The following is a 26,381-nucleotide window of genomic DNA, read 5'->3' as shown; positions in this document are numbered from 1 at the left end:
CTGGGCCAGCTGAGCAGTGGGCTCAGGGCTGCCAGCAGCACCCCAAGGCACTGCCCCAGTGGCACAAAGCAGCGTGGCTGGAGAGAAGCACCCAAGGTGGAGGTGTCACCCTATAGCAGTAAACCTTTATTGTCTGGCTGGTGTTGTACACGGCAGCGTGGGTGTAGAGCTGGTGCTGGATGGGTGAGCGGCGCTGAGCACGTGGTGCCCGAGCAGGGCTGGGGAGGAGAGGGGGGAACTGCCCTTCAGGCTCCCTCCACGGGCCCCCACGCTCCCCTGGGTCCCCTCGCCTCCCCAGCACACGAGGGCTGCGTCTGCCCCGGTGTGGAAGCACCCCAAGGTGCACGTGAGTAGGGGGAAAGCAGGGGTTCGGTACGGGGCTGTGGACCCCCACCGAGCGGTGGGCACGGGGGCTTCCTGACAGGGGCTAAGGAGAGCGCTCCCAGGGGTGCTGCACCACAGCCCAGGCTGGGCTGCTCAGCACCCCCCGCCCCGCGTCAGCCCCCCACCTGAGAAAAAGAATAACTTAACGTGTTGGAGCGAGGCGAGCAGCCCTGGCAGCGCCCGTCCCCCGGGCTGGGCCAGCGGCAGCTCCTGCGGTGCAAGGGCAGAGCTCCCCATCCCCAGCGCTGGTCCCATCCCCCCGGACCCTCGTGGGGCAGGTGGTGCCCCTGCCCAGCAGCAGCCCCGCGGGCAGCAGGCGGGACGGGCGTTAGCCCTCTTTCTGCCGCATGCGCAACTCGTGGCGACGCAGGTGGTTGTAGAGGGACTGTACGTAGGTGAAGACACACTTGGCGTCCGGCTTCTTCCCCATGATCATCATGTCTTCCACCTCCACCAAGGGAACGCAGTCCGCCAGCATCCTGTGGAGACGCAGCCTCAGCACAGCCCCGCGGGCTGCCGTGGGGACCACGCTGCCCCTGGGCTGCCGAGCTCCTGCCTGCCCCTCGCTGCCCCCCAGTCCTGCTGCTCCGGGCACAAGGCAGGATTGCACACTGCCTGCACCCCTCACCGCCCTCGCGCTCTCTGCCCCAGCTTGTGGTGCTGGCGGTCACCATCCTCCTCCTCAGCTGATGCTGGTGCAGTAGAAGGAGAGCTGTGCCTGCCCACAGGTCTGCACCGTCCCCCACCCCAAATGCCACCAGCCAGGAGGGGGATCCTGGATGTGTGCTGCCCCTCACTCCTGCCACAGCCCCTATCCCGGCTCTCCAGCCTCCCTCAGCTCTGCCAGCACAGTTCCCACCCTCGCCCTGGGCTGGAGCGCAGGGGCTGCTGCCCAGGCACAGCACCATTGGCAATTGGGGGGCACTGCCCAGCTCCAACCAGCTCAGCACTGGCTGTGCCTACCATATCTCCCAGTATGGCCCTGGTGCCAATCTGGGGGCTGTGCAGGGCCCTGTTTCTGTGGCTGCTGACCCCGAGGGGCCCAGCAGAGCAGCCAGGGCTGTACCCCCACCCCTGCAGCCTCCAGGCTCTGCCCTCCCTCCCTCTGCACCCAACGCCCTTCCCTGGGGCGCAGGTGCCCTCCCTCTGCCCCAGACAGTGGGCAGCTGGGGGGGGGTCCAGCTTTGCAGGGGCTGCCAGCACGGCTGGAGCAGTCACCGCAGCATCCAGGCAGGGCAGGGAGGGGAGCTGCTTGCCTCTAAGCTCTTGTTTTTCTAGTGGGGAGCCACAGAAGCAGCTTATCACTGCCACATTCCCCCTGTCCCTGCCTGGGTCCCTGCCCAGCAGCATGGCTGGTGCCAGCCCCGGCCAGGGAACAGGTAGTGCTGGAGCAGCCCAGGCTGCTGCTCCGATAACAGCTGATGTAGCCATGAGTGCCCAGGGCAGGGGCGATGCTGGCACCGGGGACCAGCTGGCATGAACCGGTGGCCTCTGCTGATGCCAGGGGTAATACAGCTGCTCCAGCCCTCCGCAACCCTCTGGCAGGAGCTCTGCCCCAGCACAAGGTGCACAAGAAGGAAGGGTTGGACTCCAAGTGCCACCCCATAAGCCCTCTCTCCCCCCACTCCCCAGCTGCAGGAACCCCAGCGCGCATCGCAGTGCCCCAGCCTCGGGCTCTGCCTGGACCCTGCTCCCGCAGCCTGGGCTCACAGGGTGATGGCAAAGAAACAGCAGCGCCAGGAGAGCGGCCGTGCCCTTATAAAGCCATTGTTTGGGCCCCAGTTGTGCTAAGGCTGCGCGGAGGCGGGGGAGCGGCTGCTCCAGCGCCAGCTGGGATGCCCCTGAAGACAGGCGCAAACACCGCAAGCCGAGGCAGGATCAAGCCTTGAGTCACACTTTCCAGGCTCCCCACTCGTGCCCATATATGAGCAGGTGGCAGCGCCTCGAGGACAAACACCCTTCCCACGCCGGGCCCCGCAGCCGCCGCTGCAGCCCCCACGCACCCCAAGGTAGGGGGGGAAGGAAGCAGCCAGTGCAAGCAGTGATGCTGGAGCAGCCCCGGGGGCTCACCCGACCCCAGGCAGCACCGCTTGGGCTCACGCTGCTGCACAGCACCCCAAGCAGCAGCCCCAGCAGCTCATCCTCTGGGGCGGCTCAGCCAGCAGCGAGGGAAGAGCTGCAGCAGCTCTGTTCCCGCTACTGCACTCCCCACAGCTGAGAGGCAACAGGTCCCCCCAAGCAAGGCAGTCGCCCCCTCCCCAAATCCCTAGGGGTGTTGTTCCGGAAGGCCAGAGAGCCATCTCCATCCCTTTCCTGGCCACAGCTTGGCCCCGCCAGGACTCACCCATCGCCCACCAGCATCCCCCAGCCTCTTCCCCGGCCACAGTGGCCGCTCCTCGGCCGAGCGGCAGCAGTGGGGTGCAGGCAGGTATTCGAAGGGGAAGGTTCTCACCATCGCTCCCAGGGGGGTGGAAATGGGCTACGACTTTTTGGTTTTTACCAGCCCCTTCTGGACCAGGCAGCGATAGAATTCCTGAATGTATGTGTACACACACTTCCAATCTGGCTCACGCATCCGGACCATGTCCTCCACGTCCAGCAACTGCGGACACTCCGCGTGCTTCCTGGGGGGCAGGGAGAGAGAGGGGCAAGCCAGTGACCGCAGCCCAGTCGAGGAGGGGAGGAAGAGAGAAAACAAGAGACACAGATCAGTGCAGTTCCCATCCCTCCCCGGGGCAGATGCTGCTCTGCTCTCATGCTCTGGGGGTGCGCGATGCAGGGGCGGGAGGGCTCCAGGCATCGCCGCGCCAAGGCCATTCAGTGAGATTTGGGGGGGCACAAGCAAGGGAGGGGGAGGGCAGTGAGCAGCGTGGAGAGGCGTGAGGTCCAGAGGGAAGGACAGATGGAGGAGGAGGAGTGAGGTGTTCTGGCACGCCGGGTGCTCGGGGAGTGGGTTCCAGAGCGGAGCAGCGCTCTATATAGCCCTATATAGACCCGCTGAGAGGATGGGGGGGGACAAGCCCAGCCCTCCTGCCCAGCTCCGCTTGGAACCACACAGCACAGCCCTGGTGCAGGAAGCTTGGGAGAAGACGCTCACAAGAGCTGGAGGAGGAGGAAGGACGAGAGGCCACCTGGCTTCCAGGTCGGAGAGATGATGGCTCTCTCAAGTCCACGCACCGGTTTCCCAATTAAGGCAAAAAGTCCATTACCAGGAGCACCAAGAGCCAGGCACACGGCACCCTTCTCACTCCACCAAACAGCACCGTGGCACCCAGGGAGCTCGCAGGAGCTCCCAGCTCACACCACCGCCCCGGGCACCGGCTGGGATGGGATGCCCACCCGCCCAGCCCTGGCCCTGCTCAGGATGCTGGAGGGGAGGAAGAGTGAGTGGGAGAGAGACAGAAGGAAGGAGAGAGGGCCTGGCTGCCAGCCCTCCAGCTGGACGCGTTCCCATCTCTCGGCACCCAGGAAAACCAGAAGCAAAAAGGGAAGGTAAAGAGACTGGAGAAGCTGCGATGGTGTTTGAGCCCCTACAACCAGGAAAGGAGGCCACTTGGGTTGAACAAACCCTCCCCAGGGACTGCAGTCCCACACCTGGCACTGCATCCCATGGGATCTACGTCCCACAGTCCAGCAGGCTTGGGGGGCTGCTGCTCTGCCTGCAGGAGCTTTGCCCCACACCCATGCACGCCCAACCCTTGCCACACCAGACTGCGTTGCGCTGGCCTCTCGTGGCTCTGCCCACACAGCCACTGCTCCCCCCTGGGGTCCAAACTTTGCTGCACGACACGGGGGGGCAGTGATGCTGATGGGCCCCCACCTCCAGCACCATCGCCCCCCTGCCCGTGTCCCTCCTGCCCCGGGCGACAAGCAGGATCGCTGCTCCCCACTGCCCCAAGCCCACACGACGGCACGAGTGCTCTACGTACTCTGCGGAGGAGAAGGCCACCTCGAAGTTGTGGCGGCGGTTCTGGGGAGTCAACTGGCTGTAGTCAAACGCCTCGGGGAAGAAGTTGTGGACCAAGGCACAAAAAGCCATGCCATCACTCCAGCTAGATGAGAAGTTCTGGATATCCACGTGCTACAGAGGCAGGTTAGTTACTGAGGGGCAGAGCAACCAGCCCTGGGGATGGGGAGAGGAGGCGGCACTCACCTCGTAGCCGCGGGTCTTGGCTCTGCACCAGTCCAACAACATCTGCTTGATGCTGTTGGCATTGGGCACGCCGAAGCTGGAGGAGCGCTGCACAGCGGTGCCCGACGCCGCAGGGTTTGGCGAGCTGAAGCAGAAGATGCAGGGTGTTACCCACGCCGCGCTCGCTGCCCCAACCAGCCCATCCCCGGCCCAGCCTCACCTCCCGCCTTCCTTCTGGAGCTTCTCCATCATGGCCTTGCGGGCCTGTGAGGCAGATGTCTTGGGCAAGCTCTGAGCTTTCATCAGTTCCTTCTTCTTCTCAGCCTGGCGTCGCTCCAGAGCGGCCAGGCTACTCTGCCTGGAGGCAGTCTCGTCTTCCCGGTCAAAGATGCTAGGAGAGAGGCAAAGTTATGTGGAGATGTGGCCAGCCTAGCCTAGCACCTGGGGGCCTCAGCCCATTGCCAGCCCAGGTGCTTCAGAGACCTCCACATCCCCGGGACAGAAGAAGGGTGGCTTAAGGTCCCCAACTGGCAGATGGCCCCATGTCCATGGAGGGACCCATAGGGACACCACTGGAGACAGCGATCATGCCCCAAGGATCAGAGTTTGGTCTTCTCCCCATGCTGGGAGACCACACGCCGGGCAGAGGATTTGGGCAAGCAGAAAGCTGGCAGGGACGGCACAGGGCTGCCCCGGGGAGGCACTGCCACTCACCTGCCCGTCTTCTTGGCAGAGGAGCTGTAGGACGACTTGGTTTGAACAAACGTGCTGTTGCCATCTACAGAACGAGAGAAAGAGAGATGCCTTGGGCAGGAGCTGAGGGAAGCGGCACCAGGCAGGTGGGGAGCTCTGCTCACAGCACGGGCAGGGCTGGCTCGGTGGCAGCAACACCCCTGGCGTCAGAGCCAGAGGATGCTACAGGGAAAGAGCAGCAAAAGCTCTTACTGTCCGATCTCTTCACATAACTCGACTCCATGGTTGTGGTACGGGAGGTCTTGGTGCCATCACCTACAGGGGCAAGGCAACGTGGGATCAGCTGGGGCCGGGCAGCGGCGCCCACAGCCACCCACTGCTGCCAAGCTGCCTCCATCCGTGTAGCACAACAGGGAAAAGTCCTCAGTGGCAGAGCCCGGACCAGGTAGCGGGGGGACAGCCGGCACGTGCCCCCAAGCAGAACACAAGGAGGGGCGATGGAGCATCCAGCAGCGACTCTGCTGCTCTGGGGATGGGTGAGTGGACAGGACACAAGCCCCAAGGTGCAGACAAGGTCCCTGCCACCCAACAGGGTAGAGGATCCGGCAGGAAGTCTCCAGAGCAGGTTCCTTAAGGATCCCCAGGCAAGCTCTGGGCAAGCTCGAGAAGATGCAGCAGAACATAGCCCCAGACCTCAGTTCCCTCCCCAGCACAGCCAAGCCAGACACAGGGCAAGAGGCAAGAGTGGCAGAGAGAAGCTGCACTGGCAGAGCACCAAGAAAGGCTCTGCACGGCCTCCCACAAGGCTGGCGACCAGCCCTGCTGGGCGAGTGAGCCCTCTGCCCCACAGCACAAGCCGTACTGGACTGGACGAGGCGCTCGGTCTTGGTAACAGTGCTGCGTGCGGAGCCGTCGGCGCTCTGGCTGCTCTGCGTGGTGGTCGTCTCCGTGGTATGGCCAGCCCTCCCCGCCACAGCCTGGCTCCTCATCTCCTGCAGCCGCTGGTCCCGCTCCCTCTCCCGCTGCTCTGCAAATGCAAATGGGAGACGGCGTCAGCAGAAAGGCTGGGGACCCTGTCAGCCACTGTCCCTCCATAACTGGCTCATGGGGAGGATGATGTCCTCAGCCTGGTACGGCCAGAAGACCCACCACAGCCTCCTCCTTCACCACAGCCAGACAGCCCCACTCTAGCTCCCTGCTGGCTCCACCTGCAATGCCACCGGCAGAGCCTGGACCCCTGCAAGGGTCACCATACCCAAGTACCTCGCTTGCGCTGGCGCAGCTCCCGCATGGCATTTCGGATCAGTCGGCGCTCCTCAAAGTCCACTGTCCGATCCAGCTGCAGGAGGAAGTGGAGGTCAGTATCACCCCATTGCCACCAGCTCAAGCTCCCCTCGCCTTCCCTCACAAGCCTAGTAGCAGCAGCAGAAGAGGTACCATCTTATCCAGAACATCCTCATCCTCAATACGGTTCAGCTCCTCAACATTCAGCTTGCTCCTTCTCTCCGGCTCCTTCACTTGGACCTTCTCCGTGCTGTTAGGCAGCTTTGGCTCCAGCCTTGGCGCGTGGGGCTGCTCCACCACCTCCGGCTCCATCTACGAGGACAGCACTGTGCGACTGAGCCCCCACCAGCTCAGCCACTCCCTCTCCATCCTACTCAGGGTCCAAGACTCCATCATCCCGACACTCGCCCAGTGCCACGGGCAAGCAGGGACCCTGGAGACGATGCAGTGGCACAAGAGCTCACAGCTCAAGGGGTGCCACAGGCATCTGCAATGACCAAGACAGGCAGGGGAGCTCTGCACCCCTGTCCTAGGAAGGCCAGAGAGTCTCCGATCTGCTCCCAGTTTGGCTCCCAACGTGTCTCCAAATACTCCCTATCACTGCAGGCTGCCGGACCCCCCCCAGCAGCAAGGTACAGGCGAGACCAGCGCGCGCTGTTAGTAGCACAAGGGATTTCCAGGGAATTAAGGGACTTAGCGGAGAGAAGAGCTTGTGCAGGAGATCAAGAGCCTCCCCCGCATCTCTGCTCAGGATCTAGGCCAGCTCGGCCCCCGCCGGAGAGAAGCCAGGACGCCAAGTCCCTTTCAGCACGGCCCCCCAGCAATGCGCGCAGGCAGCGGGCCAGGCTCCAGAGGGCAGGAGGTGCTGGCGCGGGGCCGGAGCAGCCCTGCTGCACGGCTGGCCTCATCCTGCACCCCACGGCCGCAGATGGCCTCCCAGTCCATGGCAAAGCTGCCGGCAGGAGGGGATGCTGGCCACATGGGCCTGTGCCACCCCCTGTGCCACCCTGGGTCTGTGCCAGGGCAGGACAGCCACCCGCAGCCTGCAATGTCATTTAGGCACCGTCTGCCCCGGCAGCAACGAGCCCGAACAGTGGCAGATCCTGGTGACACCACATCGCTCTTGTCCCACCACAGCTGCAGTCCCACCTTGTGCCAGGAGCTTTCCCTTAGCTCCAGACCCCGCCACGGCTGCTGGGAGCCCCCATCAGCCCATGCCACCCTCCTACCCCGTGCCGGGCACTGCCGTGGGGCAGAGCTGCCCGCACTCACACCGCTGTCACTCCAGGAGAGGCGCGGGGCCGATTGCTGGCACATGCTGGAGAACGCAGGCGGATGAGCCACAGGGCCACCGGGCTCCTCGGTGCCCTCGAACTGGGTGCAAGGGTCCTGTGCTTCCAGAAGGAGGGTGCTGAGGTCCTGCCCGGGGGGCTCCTGCGGCATGAGCCGCGGTGCCAGGAGGTCAAGGTGGCGGCCCAGGCGTGCCAGCTCTGCCCGCAGCTCCAGGTGCTCCTGCTCCAGCGCATGCAGTGCCCGTGCCAGGGGCTGCACTTGCCGCAACACCTGCTCCAGCTGCTCCTCCAGTTCCCCCCGGAAAGTCCCCAGCTCTTGCCGCAGCTCCGCCAGTTCAGCTGCCCCGGTCCACGGCAGCCCCTCCGGGCTGACCCCCGGCATGGTGGCGGTGCCGTGGTGAGCCCTGTGCAGCTGCCCTTTATAGGGGCGCGGGGGCACCTCCTCCAGCTGGGGGCTGGCTTGGCTCTGTGCCCTCTGGGCTATTCCTGTCGCCACAGCCGGGGTGTCAAGGCAGATGCCAATGCTCGGCAGCATTCCCAACCCCGGGACCAGGTGGCTCAGCAGGAGGGAGCCCTGCCAAGGAGGTCCCCCTGTCCTCAAGGCCATCCTGGGGGGAGGGTGTGGGGCACAACAGGTGGGGTAGAGCCCCCCCACCCCCCCAAGATCTGCCGCAGACCATCACCGTGCTAAGCGTGCCACAGGCCTGCAGACCCTGCACATAACCTTCCACCAGAGCAGCCTCACAACTCCACACAGGCCCCTCCGGCTCTGCTATCAGAACTTTAGCCGATTTCTGGAGCCCTCATCCCCCCCGCACTGCCCAACAAATGCCCCAAAGGGAGCCGTTCCCTGCACCACGGGCACCGGCAGCGCCCCAGCCCCAAGAGAACGCACTGCCTCTGTCCCCAGACCCCCACATCCTGCCAGACCCTCTCCCTGACCCCTACCTGGCAGGGCTGCAGGCACCGCTGCCGCCTCCTCCTCCTCCTCCCTGCCCACTGGAAGCACACCTGGATTCCACGTCTCCAGCCCGGCGGCCGATGGGTCCCGAGCCCCCCACCCCACTGGGCAGCACCGCTAATACCTTAATGCGAGCTGACGGGCTGCTCGGGCCAAGCCTGCCCAAGCGCATTAGCGCAGCGAAGCCACCCCTCTGCAGGCAGCGCGCTGTGCGGGGCAGCAGGAGCAGGCAGCCAGAGCGCGGGCACTGCCCGCTGCATGCTGGCGAGAGCGGAGCCGAGGACAGAGCGAGCCTGCGGCACCACAGCCACCAGCAGTGCCATGGCCAGTGGCAAAGCTGTGCCCGCGGAGGCAGCCGGGTGGATGCAGGGCTGCGAGCGAGGCAGCGCTGCACTCAACATCCCAGCTCCTGCCAAGGCCGGGCGCGTGAGCATCTCGCATTACCCTAGATGGCCAAGAGCAGATAAAGGCACTTGAAGGGCTGCACGTGTGGGGCTGTCTCCTGTGCACACCCGCAGGGTCCAGGGGGGCCACGTCCCGTGCTATCCCCCGCCCAGAGCAGAGGGATATTTTGTTTTTCAACCCCCCCCTCGAGTCACATCCAACAATCCCTTCCCACGTCAGGCAGCTGGACCTGCTCGGGATTGGAAAGTGGGAGGAGGCAGGACCCCAGCCCAGCGCTGCAGGGTGGGTCAGGGACCCCCTTCAGGGATCACCACCTGGGGGGCTGCCCAGCACCACCACCAGGGTCCAATTCCAGGAGAGGAAACAGAAGGGTGCATGGCAATGCGTTTTTCTCCAAGTTGCTGCCACCCTAAAAGGTGTTTAAAACAGAGGGAGAACCACAAAAGGCTTCCAATCCACCCCGACACACACTCCCATGTGTTTCCATCCACGGTGGCACAGCTCAGGGTGCCGAGGGCTCAGACCCCAGGGCCTCTTCGTAAAAACAAACTGGTCAGAACCTCTGGCCTGTGCTGCCACCACCAACCTGCCCACCTTGCCACTGCTCCCCACCCCGAGTAGGGCACAGCCTCGTGGCATCGGTCCTTCGGGGCACTCACCTTCGTGACATTGCTGCTGATGCTGGTGGGGACAGTGGTGACACTGCTGGGGACGGTGGTGATGCGGATGGGGGCGCTGGGGACAGCGGTGATGCTGCTGACGGTACTGGGGATCGTAGTGATGCTGTTGACAGTACTGGGTATGGTGGTGATGCTACCGACAGTACCGGGGACGGTAGTGATGCTGCCGACGGTACCAGGGACGGTGGTGATGCTGCTGATGGTACCGGGGACAGTAGTGATGCTACCGACTGTACCGGGGATGGTAGTGATGCTGCCGACGGTACCAGGGACGGTTGTGATGCGGATAGGGGTGCTGATGGTGTTGGGGACAGCAGTGATGCGGATGGGGGTGCTCTGCAGCCCCAGGGTCACCTCTACAAGGGGAGCAAGAAGGACACAGGGTTTGCCCCAGCCCCATCCTGGCAGGCTCAGCCCCACGCTGGGAGAGCGGCTCCAGTCGGGCTGCCACACGCATCCAGCATCAGCAGTAGGTGCTGAGCTCTGGCACAAGGGAAAGCTCTGGGGACAGCCAGGGGGTGCCTTCCCCGCCACCCTGGATCATGCGCCTCCCCACGGAAGGACGCTTTCCGCAACATTCCAGCTGGAGCCAAGACCCCATGGTGTAAGGGATTGCCCCAGGAAAATCCCAAGCCAGGCATGCCTGCGGGATCAGACACCGAGCAGCAGCCAGGATAGGATGGAGCAGGGCAGCAGGGACCAGCAGGGCAGTGAGGACAGAGCATGGAGACAGGACAGGGCGCAGAGGGAGGTCCCTGGGCACGGTTTGGCAGGGTGGTGGGGCTTGGGACAGGCAGCAGGCATCCCTGTACTCGGATGCCACGCGCGGACTGAACATCCCTGCCAAATGGTGCAGGCTGCCAGGCACATTCCTGCTCGTGGACTCTGCTCTGCTGGCAGTGCCCATGCTCAGCCTCAGGGCTGCCAGCACCTAAATGCCACTGGCACATCCCACCAGTGCCTGCCTGGCCCAGCACCAACCCCTGCCCACTGCTGCTGGTTTCCACCTGCTCATCAGTGCCCACTACCCTAGTAGTGCCCAGACGCCCACTGTACCCACAGGCTCCGCTGCCTGACTGCACACATCATCCCAACAGGAGCACCAGCCCGTGGCACTTACAGCCCTTACCGCATCTGCCTGCCCGCTGGTGCCCATTGCCCACCTATTCCAGCCCCATCTCTCCGAGCGATACCTGCTCCTGCCCAGCATCTCGATAGTGCCCGCTGCCCATCCTCCCTGCCCAGTCTTCCGCTGTGATGGAGAACTCCTGCCTGTGCTGTGCATCTTTCACATCCCAACCTGTTGCTGGGTGCCTCTACCAACACTGTGCCCATTGCCCCACAACGCCCACCTTTCCAGTCCCACCAGAGCGATAACCCTTGTTTTGTGCCATGGATCTTCCTCATCCTACCTTGTTGATGGGTGCACCTGCTCATGCTGTGCCATTGCCCCATGACACCCACCTTCCCCAGCCCTACAGAAGCAACGCCCACTTGTGCCCATCATCCCCACGGTGCCCAGCTACCATCTTCCCATCCTCCCCACCCAGTATCCTGATGTGATGGAGAACTCCAGCCTATGCTGTGCTTCTTCCCCACCCCACTGATACCCCTGCCCACTGCCCAACCACACCCACCTTTCCAGCCCCATGTGAGCGACGCCCACTTGAGCCCATCAGCCCCATGATGCCCAGCTGCCATCTTCCCATCCAGTCTCCTGATGTGATGTAGAACTCCCACCTTGCACCACGGATCTTCCTCATCCGACCCCATTGATGGGTGACCCTGCGCCCCATGACACCCACCTTTCCAGCCCCATCCAAGTGATGCCCACCTGTGCCCATCATCCCAAAGGTTCCCAGCCGCCATCCTTCCACCCTCCCCACCCAGCCTCCTGATGTGATGCAGAACTCGCACCTTGCACCATGGATCTTCCTCATCCCATTGATGGGTGCCCCTACCCACACTGTGCCCATTGCCCCATGATGCCCATCACCCCTTCCCAGCCCAATGTGAGCGATGCCCACTTGAGTCCATCTTCTCGTCCTTCCCACCCAGTCTCCTGATGTGATGGAGAACTCCTGCCTCACAACATGGATCTTCCTCATCTCACCCTGTCAATGGGTGTCCCCGCCCATTGCCCCACAACCCCCACCTTTCCAGCTCCACGCAAGTGATGTCCACTTGTGCCTGTTACCCTGATGGTGCCCATCCTCCCTGCCCAGTCTCTTGATGTGATGGAGAACCCCTGTATCGTGCCATGGATCTCCTCCATCCCACCTCATCGATGGATGCCCCTGCCCATCACCCCAGGATGCCCAGCTTTCCAGCCCCACCTGAGTGATGCCCACTTGTGCCCACCTTGCCTCCTGATACGATGGGGACCTCCTGCCTCACACCATGGATTTTCCTCATCCCACCTCATTTATGAGTGCCCCTGTGCTCCACGACACCCACCTTTCCAGCCTCATCCAAGTGATGCCCACTTGAGCCCATCACCCCCACGCTGCCCAGCTGCCATCCTCCCCACCCAATCTCCTGATGTGATGGAGAACTCCTGCCTCACACCATGGATCTCCTTCATCGTACCCCATCAATAGGTGCCCCTGCACCCCACACGACACCCACCTTCCCAGCCCCATCCAAGTGATGCCCACTGGAGCCCATCACCCCCATGCTGCCCAGCTGCCATCCTCCCCACCCAATCTCCTGATGTGATGGAGAACTCCCGCACGTGCAGTGCATCTTCCTCATCCCACACCACGGCCGTTCCTCACCCCACCGCAGCGCGCCGCTGGGTCCCCCTGCCCGCCGCCCCCGGGAGCGATACCCACCTGCGCGCTGGGTGCGCGGCGCGGGGCCGCGGGGCTGCAGGCGCCCGTCGCGGATCTCGATGGTGAAGCAGGTCTTCATGGCGTCGAGGCCGCCGGGGAGCGGGGCCGGGTGCGGGCGCGGCTCCGCGTTTTGAGCGGGGCTCGGAGGAGCCGTGCGGGGCCCCCGCTGCCATTGGCCGGGCACGGCCCGCCCCCCCGCGCCCGCCCCCGCCCCGAACCGCTGGGCGCGCTCCCGCACCGAGGCGGGGCCGGGGGCTGCGGGACAGGGGAGAGTCACCGGGGAGAGGGGACGGGAGGGACAGGGGAGAGTCACCGGGAGAGGGGACGGGAGGGACAGGGGAGAGTCACCGGGGAGAGGGGACGGGGGGGACAGGGGAGAGTCACCGGGAGAGGGGACGGGAGGGACAGGGGAGAGTCACCGGGAGAGGGGACGGGAGGGACAGGGGAGAGTCACCGGGGAGAGGGGACGGGGGGGACAGGGGAGAGTCACCGGGGAGAGGGGACGGGGGGGACAGGGGAGAGTCACCGGGAGAGGGGACGGGAGGGACAGGGGAGAGTCACCGGGAGAGGGGACGGGGGGGACAGGGGAGAGTCACCGGGGAGAGGGGACGGGAGGGACAGGGGAGAGTCACCGGGGAGAGGGGACGGGGGGGACAGCGGGGAAAGGGGCTGCGGGAAAGGGGAGAGGGGACAGCGGGGACAGGGGAGAGTCACAGGGCAGAGGGGACAGAAGGTACAGGGGGAAAGGGGCTGCGGGACAGGGAAGAGTCACCGGGAAGAAGGGACACGGGACAGCGGGACACCAAAAGTCATTGGGGAGAGGGGACAGAGGGGAGAGGGGCTGCGGGACAGGGGAGAGTCACTGGGGAGAGGGGACAGAGGGAAAGGGGAGAAGGGGATGCGGGACAGCAAGTCACCGGGGAGAAGGGACACGGGACAGCGGGGGCTGCAGGACACTGAAAGTCATCGGGGAGAGGGGACGGGGGGAAAGGGGCTGCGGGACAGGGGAGAGTCACTGGGGAGAAGGGACAGGGGGGAGTCACGGGGCAGAGGGGACAGAGGGTACAGGGGGGAAAGGGGCTGAGGGACAGGGGAGAGTCACCAGGGAAAAGGGGAGAAGGGGCGGCAGGACAGGAGAGAGTCACCGGGAAGAAGGGACAGGGGACAGCGGGGGCTGCGGGACATGAGGGACACAGAGAGTCACCGGGGAAAAAGGATAGAGGGGAAAGGGGGCTGCGGGACACAGAGTGTCACCAGGGAGAAGGGACAGGGGGGACAGGGGAGTGGGGGCTGCGGGACAAGGGAGAATCACCGGGGAGCGGGGATGAGGGGGACCAGGGCGCAGGGGCTGCGGGACTGGGAAGAGCCACCACAGAGCAGGGACGGGGGGGACAGCATCACCAGGGAGAAGGGGACATGGGGACATGGAGAGTCACCAGGTGCAGGGATGGAGGGATCGGGGAGCGAGGACAGCATCACTGGTGAGAAGGGGCAGGGGATACTGGGGAGCAGGGGCTGTGGGACAGGGGACAGCATCACCAGGGAGCGGGGACAAGGGGGCACCAAGGCAGTACAGGGGAGAGTCACCAGGGTGTGGGGACAAGGGGGAGCAGGGAGTAGGGGCTGCAGGACAGGGGGGACCGGGCACAGCATCACCAGGGAGCGGGGACAGGGGGTATTGGGTCACCGAGGGCTGCAGGACAGGGGGCAGTGTCACCCGGGAGAAGGGACAGGGGAGACAATGTCACAGGAGGGAAGGGACAGGGGGGACTGGGAGACAGAGTCAGCAGGGAGCAGGGGCTGCGGGGACAGGGGGCTGTGGGAACAGGGGGCGTTGGGTCACCATGGTGCGGGGGCTGCAGGGATGGGGGACAGCATCACCAGGATGTGGGGACGGGGGGACTGGGTCACCGGGAAGAAGGGGCTGCAGGGACAGGGAGCAGCATCAGTGGGAGCGGGGACTGTGGGGACAGAGTCACCGGGGAGCAGGGGCTGCAGGGACAGCATCACTGGGGGGGGATGACAGGGGCAATAGTGGGCACTGGGTCAGAGGGGTGATAGGGACAGAGTCACCGGGATGTGAGGGAACGGGGGGCAAAAGGTCACAGTGGCTGCAGGGGACAGGGGCCCCTGGATCACAGGGGGACAGGGTCGTCAGGGCTATGGGGGACAAAGGGGACTGTGGCTGTGGGTGGATAGGCAGGATAGGAGCACCAGGGCTGCAGAGAGGGTCTGGGGTCACTAGGGCTGCAGCCACCCACGGGGGTCACTTCCACATATGCTGCACCTCCTGCTCCAGCCCCCCCCGATGTCCCCCGCCACACGCAGCCCCTCTGGCTGCCCTGCCACTCGCTGTCCCCCCGATGCCTACAGCCCTCACAGCTCCTACGACATGGGTGGGGAGGGATGGGCGCTAGGCAAGGAGGCCGGTGGGCAGCTGGCAGCCAGCCCTCGCAGCAGCATCGTGCGGCATCCCGGAGCTCTGCGCCTGCCCAGGCTCCACCACGGGGAAGCAGAGAGACCGGAGGCAGCTGCCGCTGGGCCCTTACCCGTGCAGCCAGCCGGGCGCGTGGAGGATGCCTGCTCCCACGGGTGAGTGTTTGGGCCAGCCGGGGTCCCTGCTACGTCCTGGGTGGGCACTGCCACTTGGGAAGGGACAAGCAGAACAGAGGGTGAGCACAGCTCAGGGTGCTGCTGCCATCCCTGCCCTGCCCCACCCCTCTGGGGTCTCCTCCCTGTCACCCCACGTTTCCTACAGCGCGGTGCCAAACCTCAGCAGCACTCGGAGACTGCTCGGCTGTGTCAAACCACAGTGAAGAGGGAGTGAGGCAGAGGCTGGGGTACCCGCACCCCAGCTGGGCAGCGAGTGGTATCGGGGGTCTGTACCGAATGACTGGGACCAGTCCTGGAGTATCGCTTCCAGAGGAGAGCACGGAGGCCCATGGCATAGCCCTGCCCCAGGGAGGCACCGAACGCGCATCACCCTGGCCCGGGGCAAAAGATGCTGATGCCCAAGTAGGGGGGGCTCAGTCTTTCCCCAGCACCCAGCTCTGAGTCCCTGGGTGAGGTGAGGGCAGTTGGGTCCTGCACGCTTCCCTCCATCCCAGGGCTGTGCACGCTGCAGCCCCCTGACCCTCTGCCTCGCCCCAGGGTCTCTGCATCCCCCAGATCCCTCAAGGGGCCTTGGACGGAGGGGGTCTCTGCCTGCAAGGGTGGCTCCAAGTGGGACCGTGACCCTGGGGGCAGAGAACTGCTCTCTGTTGCCCCCCTTGCCCCCCGGCACAGCCGCAGGGATGGTGTTCCCAGCAGTACGAAGAGGGCAGCTACCGGCCACCACCATCGCTCAGGGCTGTGGGGAGGACCTGGAGGGTGCGGGGCCCCGGACGGGCCAGTGAGCTTGGCCTCGGGGGGGTCGGGGCCAGCAGCTGTGCGGTTCCTGGCCTTATTGGGACAAAGAATGCAAAAGGCTGGGGTTTGCTGCCTGCACCGATTCCCTTTCATGGCCCTGCTGTTGCCCAGCCTGGAGCAGAGAGACTGGTAAACAGCCCGGCTGGCACCCCCGCTCCTCTGACACCCAGCCTGGGCAGCACCAACACCACACGGCCGGGTGACAAGCGGCCACCGGCTGGGGATGGCCCTTGGCCCAGCCATGTCCTGCCCTCACGTTCCTGCCCCAGCCTGCACGGGCTTCAGTCACATCACCAGGGCTGACACCAACCCCACACTCCCGGAATGCATCCACTGCAGGGTCGGGGCGGGGGGGGTCCTGGGCAGCACCTCCCAGCGAGGGGGGCACAGTGCTGCCCAGGAAGGGGGCACAGTGCCACACGCCCCCCCCTGTGGGATGGCACTTACCCGCTGGTGACTCCCCGCGCCTCCCTGCTGGTCCCAGCACACGGATACCGAGCTGCAGGGAGGGAAAGGGGCAAAGCAGTCAGCTGGGGGGACCCCACATGCCCCCTCCTCATGCTATCAAGCTGCATCCCCCCACAGGACCACCAGTCCCCTGCAAGGAGGACCACCAGTTCCCGGCAAGGAGGGCAGCAGCGGCTCCAGTCACCCCAGTTCCGTACCTGGCTGCCCTGCCTGGTAGCGCTGGGCTGCTCTGGAGGAGGCTGCTCCACCCGGCTTTGCCCAGCACCGAGCTCAGTGGTAGCAGGTCTGGCAGGGCTCCTTTCTTTCCAGGCTGCCTGGTGCTGCCCCTTGGGCTGGGCAGCACCTGGGGAGCACGTCTGGCCCCGCTCCGGCTCCTCACTATCATCTCCAGGCTCCGAACTGGGCTCGAGGGCCGGCTGCAGCTCCAGGAGCACAAGGGTCCCCGAGACCATGGCTGTGGGAGAGAGAAGGGGCTCTTGCACGGAGGAAGCCCAGGCTGCTTGCGGAGCATTCCTGCTCCCACAGCCCCACCAGGCACCCGGATCCGCCGTCCGCAACTCTGGGAGATGCAGTGCCACCTACTCCATCCTCCCGACCCTGATGCTTCTCCAGTCCTGGGCACGCACCCGGATGGGGCTTTGCCACCAGTATTCATGGGGACTCACCCTGGGTGCTGGGTTGCTGGGGGTCTCCCATCTGCTGGCTGTGCAGCTCCTGCATCCCAGCGGGGATGCGCTCCTGCTCCTCTGTGTCATCCTGCTCAGGGGCCTCGGGAGAGCAGAGGTTGAGAGTGGGTTTCAAAACCCTGCTCCGGTTTCTGACTAGGTCACCCTGTCCCTTCCCTGCCACCCCGCTGGGGACATGTCATGGGCTGTGACCTCTTCCCATGCCACACCAGTCCCTGCCTGCATGCCACCAGTGAGGCGGGTGCTGTGTCTGCTGAAGGGATACCCCAAACGCTGTGCACCCCGAGGCTCTGATGAGCACCAAGACACGCAGCAAGGAGCTGGCTCTTGGGTCCCTTTGCAGCCTCTGCCACAAGTACACCAGCCCCTACCCAGTGCCCCCATCCGCTCCTGCCCCCCGGGCTCCACAAGGCAGGGAGCACCCAGTTCTGCATCACTCTGCCCCTGCCTGTAGCACAGGAACCTTTGCTCAGCAAATGATGGAAAGCTCTGGGCACACAGGTGACAGGATCATCCCTGACACATGCTGAGCAGGGCCAGGCTGTCCTGGTGTCACCAGACAGGGCACAGGTACCACAGGCTCCAAGTGCTGGCCTGACTCCGGGGCAGAGCGAGGTGGGAAGGGGCCCATGTCCCAAGGAGGCTACAGGGGAGCCAGGACTCAAACCCAGCCACCACTGCAGCTGCCAAGCAAGAAAAACGGCGTTGGGTTTGGAGTGATCGGCCAGACAGAGTGCGACAAACCCCACTGGCTGCTCTGGAGATGTCCCAATACAATCAGGACCAGAGGCAGCATGCCAGCACATCTGGATGGAGAAGGCAGACAGTGCTGAGAGGTGGCACAGGGCCATATCACCCCTACAACCTCTTGCCATGGCCCTGGAGCTCGTAGAGGGGGAAGCTGGGCAGAACAGAGGTGGATGTGGGAAACCACACCTTCCTGCTTTGCTGCAGTTATAAACACCACTTCCCACCCACTCCTCCAGAGGACAACCCCGCATGGTACCTCTGCAGGGAGCTCCTACCTTCACAAGAGCCACAGTCCCCTGCGGGGTCACTGCTGCTGTGCAGGAAACCCAGGCTTGCTCCTGTTCCTGCCCACCAGCCTCTCTGTCCCCCCAGCAGCACCCTGTGCACTCACCACCGCCCGTTGGGGCTCCTGGGCAGGGTCCCCAGCCCCAGCATAGCCACTCTCCTCCACCCCAGCCAGCGACGGCTGCTCAGCATCATTCTCCTGGTTGCTCTCCACGCTCCTGGCTGTGGTCTGGGCCTCAGGGCTGCCCTCGCCATCGCTCTCCTCACTCCTGACCAGGGCTGGTGGCTCAGCATCACCCCTCCGGCTGCTCATCCCGCTCGCAGCCAGGGCTGGTGTTTCAGCATCATCCCTCTGGCTGATTTTTACATCCCCAGGCACAGTGCGGGGCTCGCTGCCGTCCCTCTGGCTGCGCTGCACATTCCCAGCCAGCGCTGCAGCTGGATGGGAGCAAAGGAAGGAAATTCAGGTTAGGAAGGAGCTGCCCATGCACATCCCAGGCTGTACGGGGTAACTGTCCCGGGATGCAGGGATCGAGCCTCACCTTCGATCTCCTCGGCCCGCAGCTTGCGGATGGCAGCTCGGATCAGCTTGCGCTCCTCATACTCACCCGCTGCTCGCAGCTGCAAGAGAGAAAGACCCAGGAGAGAAGGAGGCTGACCCCAGCACGCAGCCAGCCCCGCCGGCAGCCGCCCCAGCACACAGCTGCTCACCAGTTTCGTCAGCTCCTCCACGTCGGTGATGGCTTCGAGCTGCCGGGATAAGGCAGCCAGTGCCGCCTGCTGCTCCTCCTCCAGGCGTTGGGACCTGCACAGGGATGGGAGCGACCAGGAGCTGCCATGGGTGCTCATGAGCAAAGGGCCCTCATGGGCAACTGGCAAATTCAGACAATATCCCCCCTGGATGCACCAAGCCCTTTGGCATCGGGCTGCTCCCATCCTTGCACCCACCCAAACCTGTCCAAGGTTCATAGTAGGACCAGGCATGGAAGCCGCTGTCCCCTAGGGTGTAAGCAGGGTGCAAGCAGAACCCCAGCCACACACCGGACTCACCGTGGCCAGTTCTCCTTGTCGTCTTGTCGGTGGCTCCCACGCTCTGGGCGGAAGCGTTTGGATGCCAGCGCCTCCTCGTCCCGCTCCAGCTCCTGCCGCTGCAGCTCCCTGATGGCCGAGCGGATGCGACGCCGCTCAGCCAAGTCCAGCGTTGCCTCCAGCTGGGTGTGACAGGGCAGGGCTCAGCTCCGGCCACTGCAGCCCCCAGCCTGGCCCTGGTGCCACCCTCTGCCCGGCTGCCCACGCGCTGGACAATGGGGCTGTCCATGCGCTGGACAATGGGCTCGTCTGTCTGGTGGTGCCCACGCGCACATCGCGCACTGCCCGGCACTGCCTGGCCCCACGGGCAGCGCCCCCACCCCGGGCGAGGATGCTGGCACCAGCCATGGTGAGGAAGGGCTGCCATGGTGGCAACCAAGACCTCCAGGTTTGTGAGGGGCAAGGAGACAGGGATAGGGGCACAGGACAGGAAGGACTGTTGGTGTCCATGCACCCCCTGGGGTCGGTTTGCTGCCACCCTGTCCTCCCCCTCACAGGGACGAGCCCTCCCACCCACGCCAGCCCCTCCAGCAGCAGGGAGGGACAGCAGAGCCTGTGTCCTTCCCACCCTACAGCCCCAGGATATGCTGGTGGGGAGGGTCTCGGCACCACACCAAGGAGGGCAACCCCAGTCCGCCTCCCCACCCTCACCCAGTGCAAAGGGATGATGGGCAGCTCAGAGCCAAATCCATCAGAGGGATCTGTGCTAAATCCAAGTCCCTCTGGATGTGGGAAGCATGGCCACAACACCACCCCTCCTCCCCCCAACAGCCCGTAAGATCCCATGGGTGCTCCTCAGCCACCCAGAGCCACCACCAGGACCTGGTATGGGCACCCAAAGCTGCTTCCCCTCTTCCAGGTCAGCTCCACAGCCCCAGCCTTGCCAGTGGCCCAAGTGCTCTGAAGGGGCTGTGCACAAGCCCCTCTGTGCTGAAGCAGGACAGACGGCAGCTGGATCCACAGGGAAAGGCCAGCCAGGGCAGGCAGAGCCCCACTGTCCTCCCACTGTCCTGCTGTGGGACATCAGGACCAACCCAGTGCTGGGAACCCAGGAGGCCATTTCCCAAGGAGCTCGTTAAAAATAAACCCCATGACCCACACCAGCTGCTGTCAGCACCAAGCTCCGGCATGCTGGGAGCAGCCGCGGCTGCGCCACGGGATGAAAACATCAGTCTCCTCCTTCCAGTCCAGCAGGCCACTGATCCAGGCTCTGCAGGGTCTGCTGCAGTGGGAATCCAGAACTGGTCCCTGAGCCAAACCCAGCACCAGGCTGGGCAGCACCGAGGGTCCCTGCACAGAGCCCCAGCAAAGCCAACACCCTTCGCCTTCTCTGCTCAGCAGCTGAGGACCAGAGAATATCCCCAACCTAGGGAAGCCAGCAGGCTTAGACCTGCTGCGTGCAGCCCCAGTGACAGCCAAAACTGTGGTCCTCCAGCCCCTGCTCGTGAAGACACCCAGTCAGGAGCCTCCTCCTTCCCCAGCTGTGAAGATCGTAGAATGGTTGGGGTTGGAAGAGACCTCAAAGCCCATCCAGTTGCACACCTCCATTGGATCAGGTTGCTCCAAGCCCCATCCAACTGGCCTTCAACACCTCCAAGGATGGGGCAGCCACCACTTCTTGGGGCAACCTGGGCCAGGGCCTCCCCACCCTCACAGCAAAATATTTCTTCCTAAGATCTCACCTCAATCTCTCCTCTTTCAGCTCAAAACCGTTCCCCCTGCACTCCCTGATCAAGAGCCTCTCCCCAGCTTTCCTGGAGCCCCTTTCAGTACTGGAAGCTGCTCTAAGGTGTCTCCACAGCCTTCTCTTCTCCAGCCAAAGCACCTGCCTAGAGATCCCAGCAGGATGCTGGGCAGCCAGGTCTGCTGATCCCTGGGCAGCAGCTGGGAGTGCTGGGAAACAGGGGACAGAAAAAGAGAGCATCCCTGCACCCCTCGGAGCAGCGAACACCCCGGCATGTGTGTGCTGTGCGCCACCCACCCACCAGCTCCAGGGTCTGCCCTGCCCAGGAGGCTCCAGCTGGGACCTGACCTGCACCCGCGTCCTGGAAGGCTTCTTCCCACAGCAGAAACAGCAGCAGAGCAGGAGAAAGAGCCTTGTCCCAAGCCCACGTCAGCAGGGAGCCAGGATGAGACAAAATGAGCAGCTTTGGAAACTCCGTGGCCAGTGGCGAGAGGCAGCGCGTCAGAAACCACAACTGGAGCCGGGGGTGGGAAGGGGCCAAGGGGCCCAGCCCTGGCGGCACGGGCACGGATCCGCACATGCCAGGGCCCCGCCAGCCCTGCCCAGCCCGCAGTAAATTAAACGGTTATGAGCAAACGCCCACCTCGGCACACACACAAAGTGGCTTTGTGAAAAGGGTGCTGGCAAGGCCCCCATGGGCTGCTCTCCCGATGATGCCCGCGCACACCAGTGTGCAGGGCGGGCTGCGATCAGCCCCGGCATCCATCCGGCTCCCAGAGTGGCCAAGCACAGAGCGCTCGGGAGGCTGGAGCTCAGCCACAGGGAAGCTGCTCTGGGGACAGGAGCCAGGCACACTAAGCACCTCCTGCTGCCCCAAGCTTTGCTGTCACCTTTGGAAGGAGCTCTGGAGACCATGGCTGCCTCCCAGGCAGAGGGAAGCAGGAAGGACAACTGGGTGATGGGGACATGGTCAGGATGCAGCGCTCTTCAGAGCCATTGAAGCCTTTCCCAAAGGCCTCTGCGCGTAAGAATAAGAGGACCTCATGGCTGTGACTTTCTGAGCTCAAGCCTGCCCTGCTTCTGCCTACAAGAGGATTTGCATCCTGCCTGTCTAATTAACCAGCCTGAGATCAGGAGAGGCCAGGAGAGGGGAGTATTCCACAGCCCAGGGCCAGGAGACCACAGCCTGGAGCTCAGGACGACCCAGAGCGCTCAAATAACTCCCTGTTTGCAGACACCCAGCTAAGGGCCACCCTGCAGCAGCATCCACCTCTCTTCCTGCTGCTCCCCCCTGGGCTCCTCCAAGCCTTTAGTCACCTTCACACCGCAGCACAGGCTCATCCCCGCTGGCCTCCCCAGCCCTGGGGTACCAACGGGCAGCTGGGGAGGGAGCCACGTGGATTGTAGGGATAGGACGAGGGGCAATGGGTATAAACTGGAGAGGGGCACATTTAGCCTAGACATAAGGAGGAATTTCTTCACCATGGGAGTGGTGAGGCTCTGGAACAGGTTACCCAGGGAAGTTGTGGCTGCTCCATCCCTGGAGGTGTTCCAGGCCAGGTTGGATGGCCCTTGGGCAGCCTGATCTAGTGGGACATGTCCCTGCCCATCATAGAGGGGTTGGAACTCGATCATCTTTAAGGTCCCTTCCAACCCAAACTATTCTATGATCCTATGCCTACAGGAGGGAGATGTTGAGGGGTAGGGGGGGAGGAGAAGGCTCCTCGCAGCCCCCAGCCCAGCCAGCACAACAACAGACCCAGCAAAGGGGCTGCAGGGACCTGCTCGTGGCCCCCCACCTCCTTCCAGGACTCCCAGGGATGTCACACACACCACGGCTTGGAGAAAGGAGGAGGAGAAGCAGCTGAGGACTGGGGAAAGCAGAGGAGCCGGGAGGAAGCGGTGGGAGAGGCAGTTTTCCCTTATAAGGGCTAATCGCCTGCCAGCTGAGCGCAGCCAAAACCTAACCAGAAAGAAAAATACTTTTTTTCCCCCGCCTCGCGTCAGCTCGGAGCAGGCTTTCCTTGCACAGACACCGGGAGTCCAGCGGGTCGGAGCCGGAGCTCCGGAGGGAAGCGGCGCTCGGGGCTTGTGCGGAACCCCCCTGCCCAGGTGCCCGGGGACCCGACAGGGAGGAACCGGGACCGCCCATCCGCATCCCCCGGGCGGTGCCGGCCCCCGCGGCCCCCGCTCCGCTCTCCCGGCTCTTTCCTGCCCCGCAGCCTCCCCGGCTCGCTCGGCTTCCTGCCGCCACCGGCCCCGGCACAGCCCGCCCGGGGCTCCCCGGCACTGCAGCCCGGCCAGAGCCGTCGGAGCCCCGCAGCCCCGAACCCCGCACCCAGAGCCCCGAACCCAGAAGCCCCGCAGCCCCAGAGCCCCGAAGGCTGCACCCAGAGCCCAGGACCCGGCACCCCGCAGTCCTCAGAGCCTCCGCAGCTTCAAAGGCTGCATCCAGAACCCCGAGCAACCAGAACTCCAGCAGCCCCAGAGCCCCGAATCTCGCACCCAGAGCCCGGCAACCCTCAGAGCCCTCGGAGATCCCAACCCAGCGCCCCGAACCCCACACCCAGAGCCCCGCAACCCTCGGAGCTCTAAACCCAGAGCCCCAAACCCCGCACCCAGAGCCCCGAACCCCGCATCCAGCGCCCCGCAACCCTCGGAGCTCCGAACCCAGCGCCCCGAACCCCGCACCCAGCGCCCCGAACCCCACACCCAGAGCCCCGCAACCCTCGGAGCTCTAAACCCAGAGCCCCGAACCCCGCACCCAGAGCCCCAAACCCCGCATCCAGCGCTCTGTAACCCTCGGAGCTCTAAACCCAGAGCCCCAAACCCCGCACCCAGAGCCCCGAACCCCGCATCCAGCGCCCCGCAACCCTCGGAGCTCCGAACCCAGCGCCCCGAACCCCGCACCCAGCGCCCCGCAGCGCCTTGGGGCCACAAGGTGCTGCTCCCCACGGGCCCGCCCGGCCGCGGCTTTCGCTCGCAGCGGAACAAAGGCAGCAGGGAAGCGCCCCGGCCGTTGCTCAAGCCTCGCCGCCCGGAGGGGCTCCCGCCCGGCTCGGGACCCGGGGAGCAGCCCCTGCGCCGCCGGCCCGGGGTTTGGAGGGGGAAAGAGGGGGAAGGAGCCCCGGGAGAGCGGAGCGCAGGTCCCACCGGCGGCGGCGGCGGCAGAGCCCGGGCGGCACCGAGCAGCGGCCGGAGCCCCCGGAGCCCCCGCGGGGTCTCACCAGCCTCCGCAGCGCCGCCTCGTCCATGCCGAGCAGGCTCTCCTGGGACATCGCGCCCGCCGGGGCTCGGCGGTAACCGACGGAGCTCCGTTCAGCCCGCGCTTCCCCGCGCTCTCGGCGGCGCCCGCTCCGCCCCGCGCCCGCCCCGGCATTGGCTGCGCCCGCCGGGAGGAGGGACCGGCCCCGCCCCGCCGAGCTCAGCCCCGGGACCCTGCCCCGAGACCCTTCCCCAGTCTCTGTCCCTGCCCTGAGCCTCCGCTCATGTTCTCAGCCCCGAGACCCTGTCCCAGTCCTTATCCCTGCCCCGAGCCCCTGCCCCAGTCCCTGTCCATAGCCCCGAGCCTCAGTCCCTGTGCCTGTCCCTGTCCCTGCCCCAAGCCTCAGCCCCTGTCCTGAGCCGAGCCCCTGTCCCTGTACAGTGCTCCTGCCCCATCCCCAGTCCCTGTCCCTGCCCCGACCCCCTGCACTTGCCCCAACCCCCTTCTCCGAGCCCCATCCCCTGCCCCTGTACAGAGATCCTGCCCCAGTCCCAATCCCTGTCCCCTGTCCCTGCCCCAGCCTCTGTCCCTTCCGCGACCCCCTGCACTTGCCCCAACCCCCTTCTCCGAGCCCCAGCCCCTGTCCCATCCCCAGCCCCTGTCCATGCCCTTGTCCTTATCCCTGCCCCAGCCCCAGCTCCAGTGCCTGTCCCTGCCCTGAGCCTCTGTCCCTGTCCCCAGCCCCGAGACCCTGCCCCAGTCCCAGCCCCTGTCTCTGCCGCGACCCCTGTCCTGAGCCCCAGCCCCTGTCCCTGTACAGAGCTCCTGTCCCATCCCCAGCCCCTGTCCCTGTCCCAGCCCCTGTCCCTGTCCCAGTCCCTGTCCCAGACCCTGTCCCTGCCCTTGTCCCAGTCCCTGCCGCAACCCCTGTCCTGAGCCCCATCCCCTGTCCCTGTACAGAGCCCCAGTCCCTGCCCCAGTCCCTGTCCCAGCCCCTGCCCCAGCCCACGCTGCCCCACACAGCACCCCCCCAGCTCACGGAGGTACGGATGCATCCAGCCGAGCACATCATTGTAGGAGCAGACTTTCTTGTTCCCATGAAAATTTACAACCCCCTCCGGGAGCACAGGGAGAGGAGGGAGGGTCGGCATCAGCCAGGTGAGGGGAGGATCTCACCCTTTTGAAGGAATCACCAGGCTGCTGTATGCTGCCATGGGCAGGGTGACAAACCCATGGCAGGGAGGAGGGTCCAGTCCTTTGGGTTCCCTTTGTAGATGCTAAACGTAACCGCAAATGCTAGTGATAGAATTTTAGGGTGCCAGCGTGGGCCTGGGGACCCCTCGCCTGACTCAAGGGTGGGAGGATGCAGCCAGGGTAGGGACCTGGCTGCAGCGCCAGGTGAGGAGAGTTCATAGAATCATAGAATGCTTGAGGTTGGAAGGGACCTCAAAGCCCATCCAGTTCCAACCCTCTGCCATGAGCAGGGACACCTTCCACTGGATCAGGGGCTCCAAGCCCCATCCAACCTGGCCTTGAATCCCTCCAGGGATGGGGCAGTCACCACTGCTCTGGGCAACCTGGGCCAGAGCCTCCCCACCCTCACAACAAAACATTTCTTCCCAAGATCTCATCTCAATCTCCCCTGGAAGCTGGAAGAGCTCAGGGAGGAGAAGGAGCCGAGTGAGGAGGACAGCTCTTGGCTTCACTGTGCCATGCTCTTTGCCCATGGCAAGCACACGTGCAGCCCGACGCTGCCCCTCCTCTGCGTGCCAGCAGCAGGGCAGCTCCTGCACAGCACCCTGCTATTAGAACCGGTGAGGTCACCCTGGCTGAGTTTCGGGGCGCTCAGACTTGTTTGCCAGGGCACCCCACGACAGAGAGCCCTGGCAGTGCCAGTCTGCTGGGCAGGGCAGAAGCTTCTCTGATTCCCAGGGTCTGTGGGAGCAGCAGGGCTCTCTCTGCCTCCTCCTCCTCTTCCTCTGCTCCCTCCTGGGGATTGCACCTCCAAGACCTTCCTGGACAGACAGTCCCTGGGCATCACGTTGCTTGGTGAGGACCAAGACTGGTGTGAGGAGACACCAGAGCAGCAGGACCTGGGGCAAGCGCAGCCCATGGAGCTGTGGCAGCACGAGGGATGGGTG

At 64.7% G+C, this 26,381-nt stretch overlaps 1 protein-coding gene across 2 annotated transcripts; it reads right to left on the bottom strand.

Annotated features, from left to right (window-relative positions):
• Positions 1 to 158: 158 nt before the first annotated feature.
• On the bottom strand, positions 159 to 24,420 carry SMTN (smoothelin). Of its 2 annotated transcripts, XM_054082883.1 has the most exons (21): positions 24,263 to 24,419; positions 19,313 to 19,473; positions 18,974 to 19,067; positions 18,805 to 18,883; positions 18,369 to 18,700; positions 17,207 to 17,309; positions 16,739 to 16,995; positions 16,521 to 16,572; positions 15,215 to 15,310; positions 12,666 to 12,920; positions 9,811 to 10,187; positions 6,647 to 6,805; positions 6,473 to 6,548; positions 6,072 to 6,236; positions 5,462 to 5,524; positions 5,231 to 5,294; positions 4,737 to 4,907; positions 4,538 to 4,661; positions 4,314 to 4,465; positions 2,837 to 3,008; positions 724 to 863 (listed from the first exon to the last, which is right to left on the bottom strand). In XM_054082883.1, exons 1-20 carry the CDS (start codon positions 24,311 to 24,313, stop codon positions 2,864 to 2,866), a joined length of 2,976 nt encoding a protein of 991 aa, XP_053938858.1. In that variant the 5' UTR covers positions 24,314 to 24,419; the 3' UTR covers positions 724 to 863; positions 2,837 to 2,863. The 2 variants fall into 2 exon arrangements, with proteins under 2 accessions (XP_053938859.1, XP_053938858.1); XM_054082884.1 differs by lacking the exon at positions 2,837 to 3,008 and having other exon boundaries at positions 159 to 863; positions 24,263 to 24,420.
• Positions 24,421 to 26,381: the final 1,961 nt, after the last annotated feature.

This window comes from Cuculus canorus, chromosome 17 (genome assembly GCF_017976375.1).
Source record: "Cuculus canorus isolate bCucCan1 chromosome 17, bCucCan1.pri, whole genome shotgun sequence".
NCBI lineage: Eukaryota > Metazoa > Chordata > Aves > Cuculiformes > Cuculidae > Cuculus > Cuculus canorus.
The sequence above is the reverse complement of the archived record's forward strand: the minus strand, read 5'-3'. Positions and strand labels throughout refer to the sequence as shown.

Coding starts and splice junctions, on each gene's coding strand:
- SMTN (XM_054082884.1), bottom strand. CDS start 24,313: ATGTCCCAGGAGAGCCTGCTCGGCATGGACGAGGCGGCGCTGCGGAGG. Junction 15,311..16,520: donor GCGCGGGGAGTCACCAGCGG/GTAAGTGCCATC, acceptor TCCCTTCCCAAG/TGGCAGTGCCCACCCAGGAC. Junction 6,549..6,646: donor AGGATGTTCTGGATAAGATG/GTACCTCTTCTG, acceptor TTCCTCCTGCAG/CTGGATCGGACAGTGGACTT.